The sequence below is a fragment of the Scomber scombrus genome, chromosome 9 (genome assembly GCF_963691925.1).
Source record: "Scomber scombrus chromosome 9, fScoSco1.1, whole genome shotgun sequence".
NCBI classification, from domain to species: Eukaryota; Metazoa; Chordata; class Actinopteri; order Scombriformes; family Scombridae; genus Scomber; species Scomber scombrus.
The window spans coordinates 2,993,891-3,008,674 of NC_084978.1; the positions used below are offsets into that span (position 1 = coordinate 2,993,891).

Genomic DNA, 14,784 nt, shown 5'->3' on the forward strand with positions numbered 1-14,784 from the left:
ATCAATAACAGTCATTATTCACAGAGACTGTGACTCAGTGTTAGAGTGAAAGTTTTTATAGCATATTTAATACACAACAGCAACTCAAGGTGTTTTACATAAAGCTTAGAAGAACTTTTAAAGGCATAAGAATACAACAAGTACATAATAGAACAGAACAAAACCAAACATGACTGACTCCAAATTATTTGAAAATTCATAATAAAAAAAAGGAAAGCAATAAATCCTCACTGTCACACGTTGTCTTCTTCCCAGCTGTCATCACCCATTAAAATAAAAATGCAAATACACTCATCTGTTTTTTTTAAGTTGTTGTTGTATGATGAGCAGTAAGAGCTTTATGGACTTTATGCAGCGCTGGGTTTCACCTCTAAAGCCTCATACAGGCTGATTTAACTAGAGCTGCAACGATTAGTCTGTTAATTGATCAACAGGAAATGAATCAAGTCATTTTTAAAGGAAAAATGCCAAATATTTGCTGTTTGCAGCAATAATGCACATTTCCCCATTGTGGGACTAATGCAGAAATATCTTATCTTATCTTATAGTAAATGTGAAGATTTAAAGTTTTCTGTGTCACACATGATATAAACTGATTGTTGATCAGACAAAACAAGACATTTAAAGACATTATCATGATCTCTAAGAAACCATAATGAGCATTTTCACTGTTTCCTAACATTTTAAAGACAAAAGGATCAATTGGGAATAGAATCAGCATATTTTATTGATTTTGACATCAATCATTAGTTGCATCTCTATAGACTTTATAGACCATTTGTTTGACATTTTTGGGCCCGAAGCAGCAATTCAATGGACACCACTGAAACTATACTTGCCATCTAATGACATGCATAGTTTGATTTGATGTGTAATTCTAATTAAAAGATAAGCAGACAATGAACAATGATCTAAGTTAAGACAGAATAAGACAGCAATGATAATGCTGCCTACTTTATTTCAGTGTAAAAGTCTTTGTATTGTGTATATTTGATTTTATTGTTGTGTAGTTTGTGGTTTAAAGATGTAAAAACAGCTTTATCTCAGTCTCACTTCTCTACAGAGAAGCTAAAATACTGCAGGATGAAGAACCGATGATTTAATTGTATTTCAGGTTCGTCCCTGTGCTTCTGAAACCAATCTTACACCTTCGAATCCTTTTTAAAAATAAGACTAATAACATCAGCAGGGACGACGAGAACTCCCAAAAGGTTTCATGTCAGAGAAAAAGATATCACAAACACAACACCACTCCTTTTTTTCTCTCTGTTTTTTAATACAAACAACAGTTTATTTCCTGCTCTTTAAATGATATTCCAGCTCTTTCATCATGTGAGATGACTGCAGCTAAATTAAACACCGGTTGCTCGATCGCTGTGCTTTTATTTATTGTTTCTTTGCACATTTCCATCAAGGCAGCGGTTGTGTTTTATTCTATACAGCAGGTGAATCTACTTTAACTCCTCGTGGGATTCCCTCTCTCTCTCTCCGCTGGGCCTCAAACATCCTCACATTTCTTTCTTGAAAATGAGTTTATACCATACCGGTCGCATTATTGGGGGTTCACAAATAAAATACAAGTGTTGTTTTAATTGAGTTTTTATTGGATTTCTAGTTTGTCTCACTTTCGGTAACTCACAGGTGGCACATTTAATAGCAAACGGTGCATTAGCAGCTTCCAGATCTATTTCCTGTCTCTCTCTCTCTCTCTCTCTCTCTCTCTGCTCTCTCTCTCCTCTCTCTCTCTCTCTCTCTCTCTCTCTCTCTCTCTCTCTCTCTCTCTCTCTCTCTCTCTCTCTCTTTCTCTCTCTCTTTCTCTCCCCCTCTCTCTCTCTTTCAGTGTTGGGGAAGAAAAGTGTTTGTTTTGCTCTTTTAGTTTCTTAGTAAATCTCCAACTGCACCAATTTGTCTTTTAGATTAATATCCTCAGCAGGCTGCGATCATTTGAAAATGCTCGCGGCTCATTGGACGTCTCCTGAGTTGGACTATAAGGTTGCATATATACTGCTGCAAACGTCAGCACTATAACTTTGTTGGGGAAAAGAGCAGAAACTGGTCAATGAATGTACCGTTAAAGCCTGGAGAATACAATAGGAACTGAAAAAATAGAAAATGCTGGATAAGGAATGTAACATTTATAACATTTATCAAGAAGAGATAGAGAAGTTTGGGGAAAGAAGAGGAAGATGGGACAAAAATTTTCTCAAAGGATCCTATTCTAACTAGACTTTACGACCATTATCTCAAATGCTGGTATGAATTGTTTTTCTTTAAAAGCATTTATTGATTTTTTTGGCCACTTGTGTTCTGCAGAAACAAAAAAAAAATCCTCATCACCTTTTATGCTGAACTGTTTAGCAAAAAGTTGCCAGCAGTTATGGAGCAACATTATAATTTATTAGGAGTCGTGTTTCTGTCCACCTGCTGAATATAAGTCCAATATTTACTCTCTTTTAGCTCTGTTTTTACTCTCTACCAACTCCTGAGGAAAATATCTAAATGCTCCACTATGTTCACCAGCTAGTCTACAGATAACTGTGTCTGCTTGCTGTTTAGTGTTTAGTGTTGAGCAGGCCCAAAATGACACTATGAGAGTGCTGAGAGTGAACCAGAACAGTAAAGTTGCAGCCAGACAGCTAAACAATAAGCTGAAACTCAACTATAAAGCTCCGTGAAGCCTAGAAGTCTCTGTAGGTTCATCACTACGAGCCACAACCAACACATTACACTCTGTCAGCTCAGACATTACTATTATATACTGTAAACAAAACAGATTATACCCAGTTAAAATATTTTAAAAAGAAATATGAAGAATTAGCTTAAAATTTAACAATATGTCAGGTTTAAAAACACTCTGTGACAATCCTTAAAACAGACTCTTAGGTCTCCCTCATTCACTCTGTCAGTGTTACTGAAAGAGCAACGTTTAGCAGGTGGAGGTTATCCAGGGTGGATGGATAGATCAACAAAATATCAAGGGAGAGTGATATTTATTTTTTCATTTCTTCTTTTGTTAAAGGCTCAAGAGCAAAATAGTTTAGGAGCCACTGCTCTAATCTGTCGCTCTGATCGATGATCTTTGATCTCTTCCAAGTTGATGCTGTGACTGGCTTACCAACAGCTGATGTTGTCTGTGAGCAAAAGTCAAAATTTAAGTCATGTGGTGACACTGAAGGCTTTATTTGCTGAATGAAGACCATGAAATGTGGTTGAAGGCTCAGAAAACCTGGACGTTGACATTTGAGTTCTGTGTATTGCATAAAACTAACTTTTTCCAATTTATAATATGCAGAATTTTAAGTTATTAAGTAATTATAATGTTATAATTTCAAAAGAACTACTCATATTTAAAGAAAAATGTTGTGGTACCCATAACATTTCTTCATTAAACAGCTGGTATCAGCTTTTAAAACTTGACTGATCATCTTCATCATCACGGTAAAAGGAAAAAATCAAACAGGAACATGTTAAGAAGGCAGCATCGTCTGTCTGTTGATGTTTGATACCCAAAGCTGCCACTAGGTGGAGCTCATACTTATTTATTAGAAGATATATGTGACAGCCTAAGTGTAACTGTAATTCTCAACCACCAGAGGGCGCTGCACACAAAGGAAACATATGCATATGCAATTATACATCTGCATGCAAACATCTGCACTCACCAGAAACACACTCATTCATCCACAGTGTGTTTTCTTACTTTTATTATTTAAAGGTTTTACAATAAGATTAAAAAACATCCATCATTCTTCAGCTTAAACCAAAAGAAGAGAAGCTTAGTGGTGCAGAAACGTTTGATCTCACTGAAATAAGGCGAGTCTCCATGATGTGAACAGATGTGTGAGTGCTTGGTCACACACACACACACACACACACACACACACACACACACACACACACACACACACACACACACACACACACACACACACACACACACACACACACACACACACACCAAGAAGTCCTTTAAGTAGGATTAATATACCAAAGAGCACAAACTTCTTAAAATTTGACGTCTTTCAAATGAATTTTCTTCCTGGTGCTTTCAGGCTCCATCTCCACACTCCAAATAACATTTAAAAAAATGACACACACTGACTTTAAAACATGATGTACAATTATTTTTTAATGAAAAAGTTACAAAAGTTATTTTCACAGCCAAAAAAAGAAAAAAAACAGTTTTACATTAGACTATATACAAAGTGCTGGTCATCTGATTTTGCAAAATACAGTTAAAAAAGCTTAAAATACGACAATTTTGGATACAAATACAAACAAAAATAACTTAAAAGTATATTAAAAAAAAAACATCCTGAAAATCATAATTAGGCTGAAATCTATTGTGTGAAAGTTAGATTGTAATGAGGGGGATTTTAGTCTGCTCTATTGTCAACAAACACTTCTTCTCTGTCTGCTTTCAGCTGCTTGTTGTTTAGACTTGAGGGAAAACAAAAAAGACAAAGGGACATTTCCTCTTAGTCGCCGGGTCGCTTTCTGCCGGCCCCAAAAAAAAAAAACCCTAAATCCCAGCTGTGTTTATTACGTCCTGACACACACTCACACACACCAGGTCACTCTTACCTGCTTTATGTGAGGAAATATGGAGATAAAGTTCAGTCCTTTAAACTGAGACATTGAGAACAATAAGCTACTTTTTCAGCTTCCAGATTCATTATTAAAGTCGAATTCTTCTTATTATTGACATTCCTGCTCAGCTCCTTCCTTCACTTTCTGTTTTCCTTCTGAAACAGTCTGTTTTTTCCTTCATCACACTTGTTTTTTAAACATGCCGAAACTGAAAATCTAAATATTAATCTATCTTTCTCTTTCAGACTACTACACTCTCATCTGTCTTTCTACTATTCCCACTGTCCTGAGTCTCCTTCCATTTTCGCTGTTAATTAAACCCTGAATTGAAGAAGCTCTTGCTGCTTCTGTGATTTATTGATAGTGAAAATGCAACATGTACAGTAACACCATTGTGTAACAGGATTTGTCATTTTTCACACATCTGTTTCTCATAAATTAGTCTCAGTTTGCGGACGTCATCACTCAATCTGACCCAGAACGTTTCTCAACAGCTTCTGACTTGACATAAAATTGACAAGCTTTAAATTATAGCCTCGCTGCTTGATGAACTAAGTCATCAGTATGTTTGGGATGAAGTGAAGCCTGGTTTCAAATGTATAAAACAGCTGTTCACATTTTTTATTTTCAGTGATTAATCGACGAGTCATCTTCCTCTTACTGAGCCCGAAAAGTAGGAAAATAGTCTTGTAATTGAAGTACAGGCGTTAAAAATGACTCATACTGTACATTTAAAGGGGAACTCCACTGATTTTACACATCAACGTGTGTTTACAGCGGTTGGGGAGAGAACTACTACATATCTATAAAAAGTAGTTTAAAGCCTTTTTTAGGTGAAATCTGATAAATGACAAAAAATGAAAGAAATTTGAAGCTAGTGGAGTGAGGTTACCAGACCTCTGCTGCAGGCTATAGCAGCTCCAGGCTACATTAGCCGCTACATTCGAGTTAGTTGAGTTGCATTGTGGGTAATGTAGGCACCAGGTTTTGTTAAGGAAGATGTGTGGAATTAAAACAAAGACAATATCTCTGTTTCTGCTTCATTGAGTTTGATCCTTTTTTTTTAAAGCTGTCCACATGTTGCAGAACTTTATGATAAAATAATGAATATTTATTTACAGTTTTAAATCATATTTAAGTATTTTATCACATAATGCCTCTAAAATCCCCACATGCTACTCAAACAGAAACTTGTGACATTGTTTCTGTAACTTTCCAATCCGAGCTGCATCTCAGTGTTTGTTTCTTTTCTCCAGTGTTCAGTGATCAGATATTTATTGATAAAGTCCTGATGGTTGAGCCAGGGCTGGCCTCTTCTCACTGTTCCCAGAGTTCCTTGCTGCTGCGTTGCCTGCAGCAGGTGTGGCTCCGTCCAGGCCCAGCGAGCGCCGGTACGCTGCAGACAGTCGGTACAGGACGTCGGGCCGCGGGCCGGGATGGGCGTCGGCCTTCTGTGTCATCAGCATCTCAAACAGTGTGCTGACCTCTGACAGCAGGGTGCCACCCAAAGGACCGTCCTTCTCTGGTGTTTTACCTGAGAGGAGGAAGAGGAAAGGAGGGGTCACTCTGCTGCTATGTCTCCGAACTGAAAACAGAAAGTTTAACTAGAGCTGAAATAGAGAGCTTTTGGATTAGTTAACAAACAACCAGCAACTGTTTTAATAATAAAAATCATTGTTTATAAGCATACATAAGAAATAATTCATGGTTATAGCTTCTCATATGTGAATAGTGGTCTTTTATGATAAAGTTTTGGGTTTTAGACAAGCTTTGGCTCTGGAAAGTTGCAATTGACTCACTGTTATTCTTGTATAGTCCTGAACTGAATATTATTCGATAATGAATAAAGTAATTAGTTGCAGCCATAACATGATTTTAAAGAGCTTTAACTACACATCTTCTTCTATCATCGTACGAAATGTGATGTCTTTTTTTTGGGTTATTCATTTGAGTAACTTGCACTAATTAAAATTATTATTAAATCATTTATTGGCATTAATCTTGAATAAATATGAATTGTTATATATCATTTTGTAATATGTAAATGTTTAATGAAATGATGCATCTTTTCTTCTATAGTTTCTTTCTCGCATTACATTAATATTTACTATTATTCAGACCAACTTGATTGATAAAGTAACTGAGCAGCTTTAAATGTGCTGACTCTCCTTTAAGAAATCAACAGTCATTTTCGTTTTACCGAAGGTGGAGAAAGACGAGGAGTCCAAGCCTTCCCGGGGCAGGACCTCGCTCTCGGGGGACGGAGGCCCATTGGGGACAAAAACATTGTCGTGATAATCGCCAGAGAGCGGGAGAGAGAGTCTGGCCATCCATGCTGGATCGCTGATCTCCGCAAAGACGTCATCTGCAGAGAAAGAGAGAGAGTCACATAACATGCTTGAACTGCAGCTCAAACTGAGGATGGTAGTAGTGCTGAAATGAATACACGCAAATGTGATGATCAATTAATCATTTCACTCTACATTATCTGGTTCCAGCGCTCCAGAGCTTCAATATGAGGATTTCCTGCTTTTGTTTGGTTTGTGTCCTTGTAAAATGGATAGATTTGGGTTTTGGAGCTTTGGTTGGTCAAAACAAGGAAGTTGAAGATTTCACACTCTGCTCTGGAAAACTGAAGGAAATATTTTCAGACATTTTATGAATTAAACTAATAAATAATTTATGGATAAAAAGTGATTACAAATAATAATAATTGGAGTGATTTGTCCTACGCTTTGGTCCAGATATGATTCTGTATCTCAGCAACTCTCAACCAGATTCCTATTTAGTTTATTGATAATATTAACGTTCTCCAGAGGTTGAACCCTTTTGATTTCAATGACCCCGTGATCTTCCCCTCTAGCGCCACCTTCAGGACAAACTGTGTATTTTTAAAGCTCCAATTCTGCTGCTCTAAGCTCAATTAGAGCATCACTTGTTAAATTGTAGGCTCGTACTGAAATCCCTATCATTAAACCTTGTGCTCAGTTTCACACCACAATTGAAACCCTCGGAGGGGCCGCGGGGCATTTTCAGACCTGCACTGTTTAGTCTGGTTGAATCGGACTCGGTTTGTTTCCCTCATTGATGTGATTTGTTTCGGCAGATTTGAACCCTGTCATCATCCTCGACCGCACCACTAAAACAACCTCATAGAGACCTTTTTAGAGGAAGGGGTCTCGGTCCAGTCCCAAACAAACTCTTTTTCTTTTGTAGTGAGAACTTGATCCAGCCTCAGTCCGACCCAGTTACAAGGCGTACTCCTGCAGCAAGGTGTGCTTTGCATGCCGGGATGCAGATGAGTGAAATCAGACACTAGCAGCAAGAATGAATTGAAATCGGACCTGTACTAACAGTGAAGTATGTTGCATTCTTGTTATTTGGCCAGAACACTTTCTTCAGGACTAAAGACAGGACAGTATTCCTGGGTTTATATTCCTGCTCCCGCAAGACACAACCAACTAATAACAGGAGATAATCTTCTCACCGAGCTTTAAATGGTACATTTTGGTTCACGTAGACAAACCTAACCAAGTCTACCAACTCATCCAATGACTTGAACCAGAGCAAACGAACCTTGCCAAAATGTTTGGTTTTAAAAGGCCCTGAATCTCCTTTCTATCCTGTCCTGTTGTTTATATCACAATGGCGGCTGTGGCTCAGGAGGTAGAGCGGTCGTCCACCAATTGGAAGATTGAGCACATGTCGAAGTCTCCTTGGGCAAGATACTTAACCCCAAATTGCTCCCATTGCTGCGCCATCGGTGTATGAATGGTTAGCTTCCTCCTGATGAGCAGGTTGGCACCCTGTGTGGTAGCTCCTGCCATCAGTGTATGAATGGGTGAATGAGATGTAATGTAAAAGTGCTTTGAGTGGTACAGTCCTTTAACCATTTAACCAGAGTTTATTTGACAGCTTTCTCACCAGTTTAAACGAACCTAACCTAATCAAATTGCTTAACATACCTTTTTTAATCTGAATCAAAACTGAAGAGGTTTAGAGTGAAAGCACCTTAACAACAACTCAACTATGTGTTTTCAATTTTGCAGTCATTAGGGAAACACAAGTACGACCTCCCACCATAATCATGTGTTAAAAATTGCCTTCCTTCAAGGGCTTGTTTGTCTGTTTGAAATGTGTCTGATACAACCGGATGTGTGCAGCAGCGAGACTCCAGGTTACTTTATCTGTAACTGTAGATAGGTTTGTTTTGCAGCAGGAGAGAAGACAGCCACCCAAACAGCATAGAAAAACAAGATAAGGTGCTCCAGGCTCCAATAATCATTGCTTAAAACTCAACAAAAAATAACAATAAGGTAAAAATAATGCATAAATAAACATTGCTTCTATAGCATCTGTACAATGAAGGTACGTCTTGTTCTTTAGAGAGGTGGCTGCTGGAACAAAGCTATTTTAGTACAGCTTTGTTTTACACATTGGGACTATAAACCAACCTCCATGCAGAAGGAAGAAGCTGGAATTCACTACATGTGCAGAGAGTGGGAGACAACGTTTGAAATGGAGCTGGTCATCCGCTGTAAGTGTTACAGGGGACGGCTGTGCCTCACCGATCAGCCCACTCGACCATTTAACAGTTTGATTTAGAGAGTTTCTGTCCTTTAAAGATAAGTTTTCAAACCGTGACACCAAAGAACAAGATTAAAAAATGGTTCAATGACAAGATTCCTGCAAAAAAAAAAAAGACTCATATTTCCAGACTCTCCCTCTCCTGATACACCTTTTAATGTTCCCAGATGTTACTGTACAGAAGACGATAACAGATCAAGTGTCGGAGCGTGTTGGACGACATCGAGGCAGGAAGAGGAGGAGGAAGCAGCAAAGTACTTTTATCTGGCTGCTGTCAACAGGCTCTTCCTGCCATCCATGGCGTCCTGCACGCTTCAGATGTACGGTTACACATCACGTCCACATTCCCCATAAAAAAAACAAAACAACAACAAATAAAAAAAAAACTCGCCGCCTCCAGTCTGACATTCCAGTCGCTTTGAGAGGCATAAACGCCGGGTGTGTCTGAGCAAAAAACACACAAATCAAATCTCTGACTCACACACAAACAGAGCCGAGATGATTATACGTCTCATTGCATTTATTCACTTACTGTAAAACAAGCTGCCCACTGCTTACAAATATGTAACTTACACATTCATTCACATTCAAACACTATTTTCTCTCTGTCTTCATCCTCATTACATCCTGTTTATGTCCTGTTATTCTTCGCCGTGTCTTGTAATGTTTGTGCAATGACTTGATTTCCCCGCTCAAGCACGATGTGATCTAATTTAATCTAAAAAAAAAACAACCCATGAAAGATCTTCTCAGCGTGTCGTTGGAGTCGGTTCATCTGTGCGGAAGGATTATTTGAAGAGGGTGAGATGAAGTGGTGAATTAAAATAAATGATGTGAATAAGAAGCCAAAAGTTTATCCAGATTATATAAAGTACTTCATCTGGAGGCAAAACTGAAAGTGAGTGCAGTACAGTAACTCATTGTACAGTAGAAATAATGTCAATTAGAATTAGTAGATTACAATTTATGAACTCATTTTCTTGTTTGCCTTTGTTTTCAATCTCAAATATGTCCTGGAGGTTTGTTTCTAATCCGTCTGATTGTTTCTTTACAATCTTTCTTTCTTTTCTTTGACGTCACTGTGATATTAGAAACTTGCTTTGGTGATTACAATATGATCCTAACCAATAGAAATAATGTCTAAAACAACGGAAATATGAATAAAATTGTAATAAATTGGATTTTGTCTTCAAGAAAATTACAAGTAAGTAGGAACTATGTCTCTATTTATCTGTATTTCCTTTCAAAACCAAAGTTACAAGGTACAACAGTATGAAATAAATAACAGGAATTACACGAAGTGGTCGAATATGAAGAAATAAAGCTAAATGTAACCCTCCTGTTGTCTTCAGGTGAATTTTGACCCGGGAGGGCAACAGGCGTTAACTCAAAAATCTAAAACATTAAGTAAAGTTTCATTTTAATGAGACCTGTTGACCATAATTTCCCAAAAAATATGTGTAAAACCTTTGGTAATAAGTTGAAATGAAGTAATAATTTATGCTTTATAAACAGTCAAACCATTGACCCGGTTGGACAAAAGTTGCACGGTCACCAGGAAGACAACAGGAGGGTAAAAGCAACAATATAGAAAGATGGTAAATACCATATGATCCTATCTAATAGAAATAACGTCCCAAACATTGGAAATATGACCATAATTGTACTAAATTGGTTTTATTCTATAAGGGAGAAGCTGAGAATTAAGTAAGAGTAAAAGTAAGTAAATAAATAAGTTACAAGGCGCCTCAAAATCCAATCACATAGAATACAACCGGAATTTCAAGAAGTGGTCGAACGTGGAGAATTAAAACTAAATTTAAAAGAACAACATAGAAAGTATAATATTGAGCAAAGTGGCCAGTTCACTCAAACTGTTTCTATGCTCATGAAACAAGATTATTTCAATTTTTAGTGAACAAAGCGACAGTCAAACTCTATTTCTGTTCACAGAGACTTGGATTAAGGTGGAAGTCACTAAGTGTGATGGCCCCTTTCCTAAATCTAATGAGTGTTGGTTTAGTTAAAGGTTATTAATATATTCCTTTGTGTTCATTAAGGTGTCCAGGAGACTGTGGGTGTGGCAGTCAACCAGATTTGGATCACCAATTGCTCCCATAGGATAAAAGGCCAACTCCTAGCATTGTTTGGCCACTTTCTCTCTCTCTCCATGACTCATTCCTGACCCACACACTCCATATTTTTAGTTATTTTGTGTTTTTTTTAGCGCGATCTATTGTGTTCATTCACGTTTTTTGACATAGCCTACAAGCTGTGTTTTAAGCAATTAAACGTTTGCTTTAAAATGTCATGTTTGTTTAAGGCTTTAGTGTAAATTAACCCTTTAAAAGCCTTCGTGAAACCTCTGATTTACACAAAACTGAATCCTGAATCATGTGTATAAACTATTTTTTTGGGTCATTTTCATCATCTATCTTGTTTTAATGCTTTTAGGTGTGTTGTTCAAAACTCCTTTTCATATGCTATTTTCAAAAGCTGGAGCTGTATCTGAAATCTAATGAATAAAAAAACTACATTTTTAATTTTTACTTAAGAAATAGATGGAAATAGATGGATTGAAATTTAAATGCAGGTAAAGAAGCATTTCAAAGGAAAATGTACTCAAATATGAAACGTTAATGCTCCATATTTGAGTGTTAATCTCTGACAACGGGGTAATTTGTGTCAAATAATGCTCCTCTTCAAACTGACTAAATCCTTTAAAGCTCTTTAGATAATGTTAAAAAAAAGACAAAGTACATTTTCCGCTCATATAGTCGGATAAACGTAGAGGAAGGAAGAAGTGGAATATTTTTTGTGTCTCAGCTCAGACTGATCAGCCTGCTGAAGCTGTGCGGTCTCCTTCATCTAACCATAACCAGATGCAGGGCATTACCTTACTAACACACACACACACACACACACACACACACACACACACACACACACACACACACACACACACACACACACACACACACACACTCATGCTTGCTTTAAACCCAGTGTGGTACAGACCGCCCCCGGAGTTAACCCCACCACCTCCCCTCTTTTCCTCTTTTTTGTTTTGGCAGCATTTCACCACAAAGCCACCAAACACTAAATCCTTTTTAAATTACCCAACTCTGTCTTTGTGTTTAACATGTCAATTAAATCTCATTTTATCCATTTTATTAAACAGCTTCAGCTCTGAAATACCAAACTGTTTGATGGCTTTTTTTATAAAATATAACTCCAGTATACTAAATACATTAAACAGTTGTATTTATAAGTGCAGCTTTTGACATTTGCAAGTAAGATTTGCTGATAACTACAATACAAAAACTCACTCCAGATGTGCTGCAGTCTCATAAAAAAGATTAAAAAACCAACAATTGTAAAAAAGCAAATTGCATTTATATAAAGTTCACGTATTGTGTGTGTGTGTGTGTGTGTGTGTGTGTGTGTGTGTGTGTGTGTGTGTGTGTGTGTATGTGTGTGTGTGTGTGTGTGTGTGTGTGTGTGTATGTGTGTGTGTGTGTGTGTCTTAACAAGCCACATCAACCAAAAGCCACATGAATGAGCCACACCGCTGCACTTGGTGACATTTTCCTTCATCGCTATGAACAGTGGTAGTTTGACTCAATCCCACACACATGCTGGAAATACTCACTAGAGCATCAAATATGAAATGTGGATTCATCCGCCACTGAAAATAGTCCCCTGACAAATTCACCATGTCCATTTGAGTAAGTTTTTCTAAAAAAACTACAATGCCCAGATGTTTTGGGAAATTACTGAGCCTTTTATAAGAATTAAACTATATATTTTTGACTTTCTGGGTCTTTTTAAAGTGTTTTCTCTTCTTCATTTACACAGAAAACATGATGGATCACTACCTTAGAGTCATGTGCTACTCTAATAAAAACATGTGCCAAAACACACACACACACACACACACACACACACACACACACACACACACACACACACACACACACACACACACACACACACACACACACATACAGTCATACATAGAGCCACGTTGCCCTCAACACCTATAATATCATCTTCACACTTGAACAAAGGCTGTGTGTGTTTGTGTGTGTGTGTGTGTGTGTGTGTGTGTGTGTGTGTGTGTGTGTGTGTGTGTGTGTGTGTGTGTGTGTGTGTGTGTGTGTGTGTGTGATTCATCATACTAGTCTTGAAGAAAGAAGAAGAAGAAAAAGCAAAAGACAGAGTTACAGGTCAGAAGAAGAATAAAGAGAGGAATGTGTTCCCCCCGACGGCTTCATCAAAGATTCAACACTTACTCACACAGATCTGTCACGTTACTACTCCACTGTAAGTCACACCATAAGAGAGCCTGCAGGGTAGAGGCGAGTCAAGCATAACACACACACACACACACACACACACACACATACACACTCACACATACACTCACTATTCTTTGTTTCTATCTCTCCTGTCATGAAGAGAAACTCGCTCTACCTTCATCAGGCAGAAAAACCCCTCCACCTCCCCGGAGGCTCGGACCACCACAATACCAGGAAGACACTGTTTAATGAACACACACACACACACACACACACACACACACAAACACCTACGGTACAGACTCAGACACAGCTAATCAATGCTGGCTGGCCTACATACAACTGTGGAGTTCCCAGATTAACAAAGAGTGTGTTTAAAGTTTGGAAAACCTCTTATTTAAACTTTAGTAAAACACAACTAAGGCCCACAAATCCAGATGTCGCGGCCTGACTCGTAAATCACCGTCTGACTTTACACGTCACGGAGTTAATTGACCAGAACCAAACACTGTCTGAACATGATCTTAAACAGCGTGCTGTCTCGGCAGGATGAAAACAACATGCTGAATGAGAATCAGTGACTTCTTCTTAAGCCACTTTTTAATCTATTTTTATCACAAAGGCCTTTATTTAATTGATAATACACTGCTTTACTGCCATCATGTCTTATTTAATTCAACTATTTTGAATTAATCTCATATTAGGAGTATTTTAATCTATTTTTAGTTATTTGATTTTACTGCTGAATGTCAGTACTTACCCTAGAATATATAATTAATCAAGTTATTTTATTGTTTAATAAGAATAAGAATAATAAAAAGAAGAAGAAGAATGCTTATAACATGACATAACTAACACACTAATAACCCTACCATTGGTAATAACATGTTAACAATGCTATGTCTGCTATCTATGCTGGAGTATGTAATATATAATAACACTGAGATGCTAATAAACATAATAGTAATAATAACATGATGATTATTGTCATGCTTATTTTACTAACACACTAACATTAACATAACACTCAAACACTAAAGCTATTTTGCTGACCTATAATAACATGTTAATAACAGTGACATCTAAAGTAAGTAAAGTAATAACACTATAATGACAACACTATTATCTTAACCTCCTGAGACCTGAGTTTTTGTTTGGTATGCATTTTTAATTTCTCACAGATATTTGGGTTTAGTAAGACCAGATAAGTACAAAAACTAAGAATTGTCTTCACATGGGGGCAATGGGTTTATTTTACTGTATAATACAATTAATTTACCAGTGTATCTATTTCCTTACATTTACA

The 14,784-nt window shown here is 37.4% G+C and overlaps 1 protein-coding gene across 1 annotated transcript in view; it reads right to left on the bottom strand.

Moving 5' to 3' along the window:
• Positions 1-4,140: 4,140 nt before the first annotated feature.
• pcdh12 (protocadherin 12) overlaps positions 4,141-14,784 on the bottom strand; it is a 28,686-nt gene continuing 18,042 nt past the window's right edge. The window contains exons 4-5 of the mRNA XM_062425716.1: positions 6,791-6,955; positions 4,141-6,124 (exon numbers count right to left, since the gene is read on the bottom strand). Of these exons, the coding sequence (XP_062281700.1) occupies positions 5,865-6,124; positions 6,791-6,955 (425 nt within the window). The 3' untranslated portion in view covers positions 4,141-5,864. The remainder of the gene's footprint in view (positions 6,125-6,790; positions 6,956-14,784) is intronic.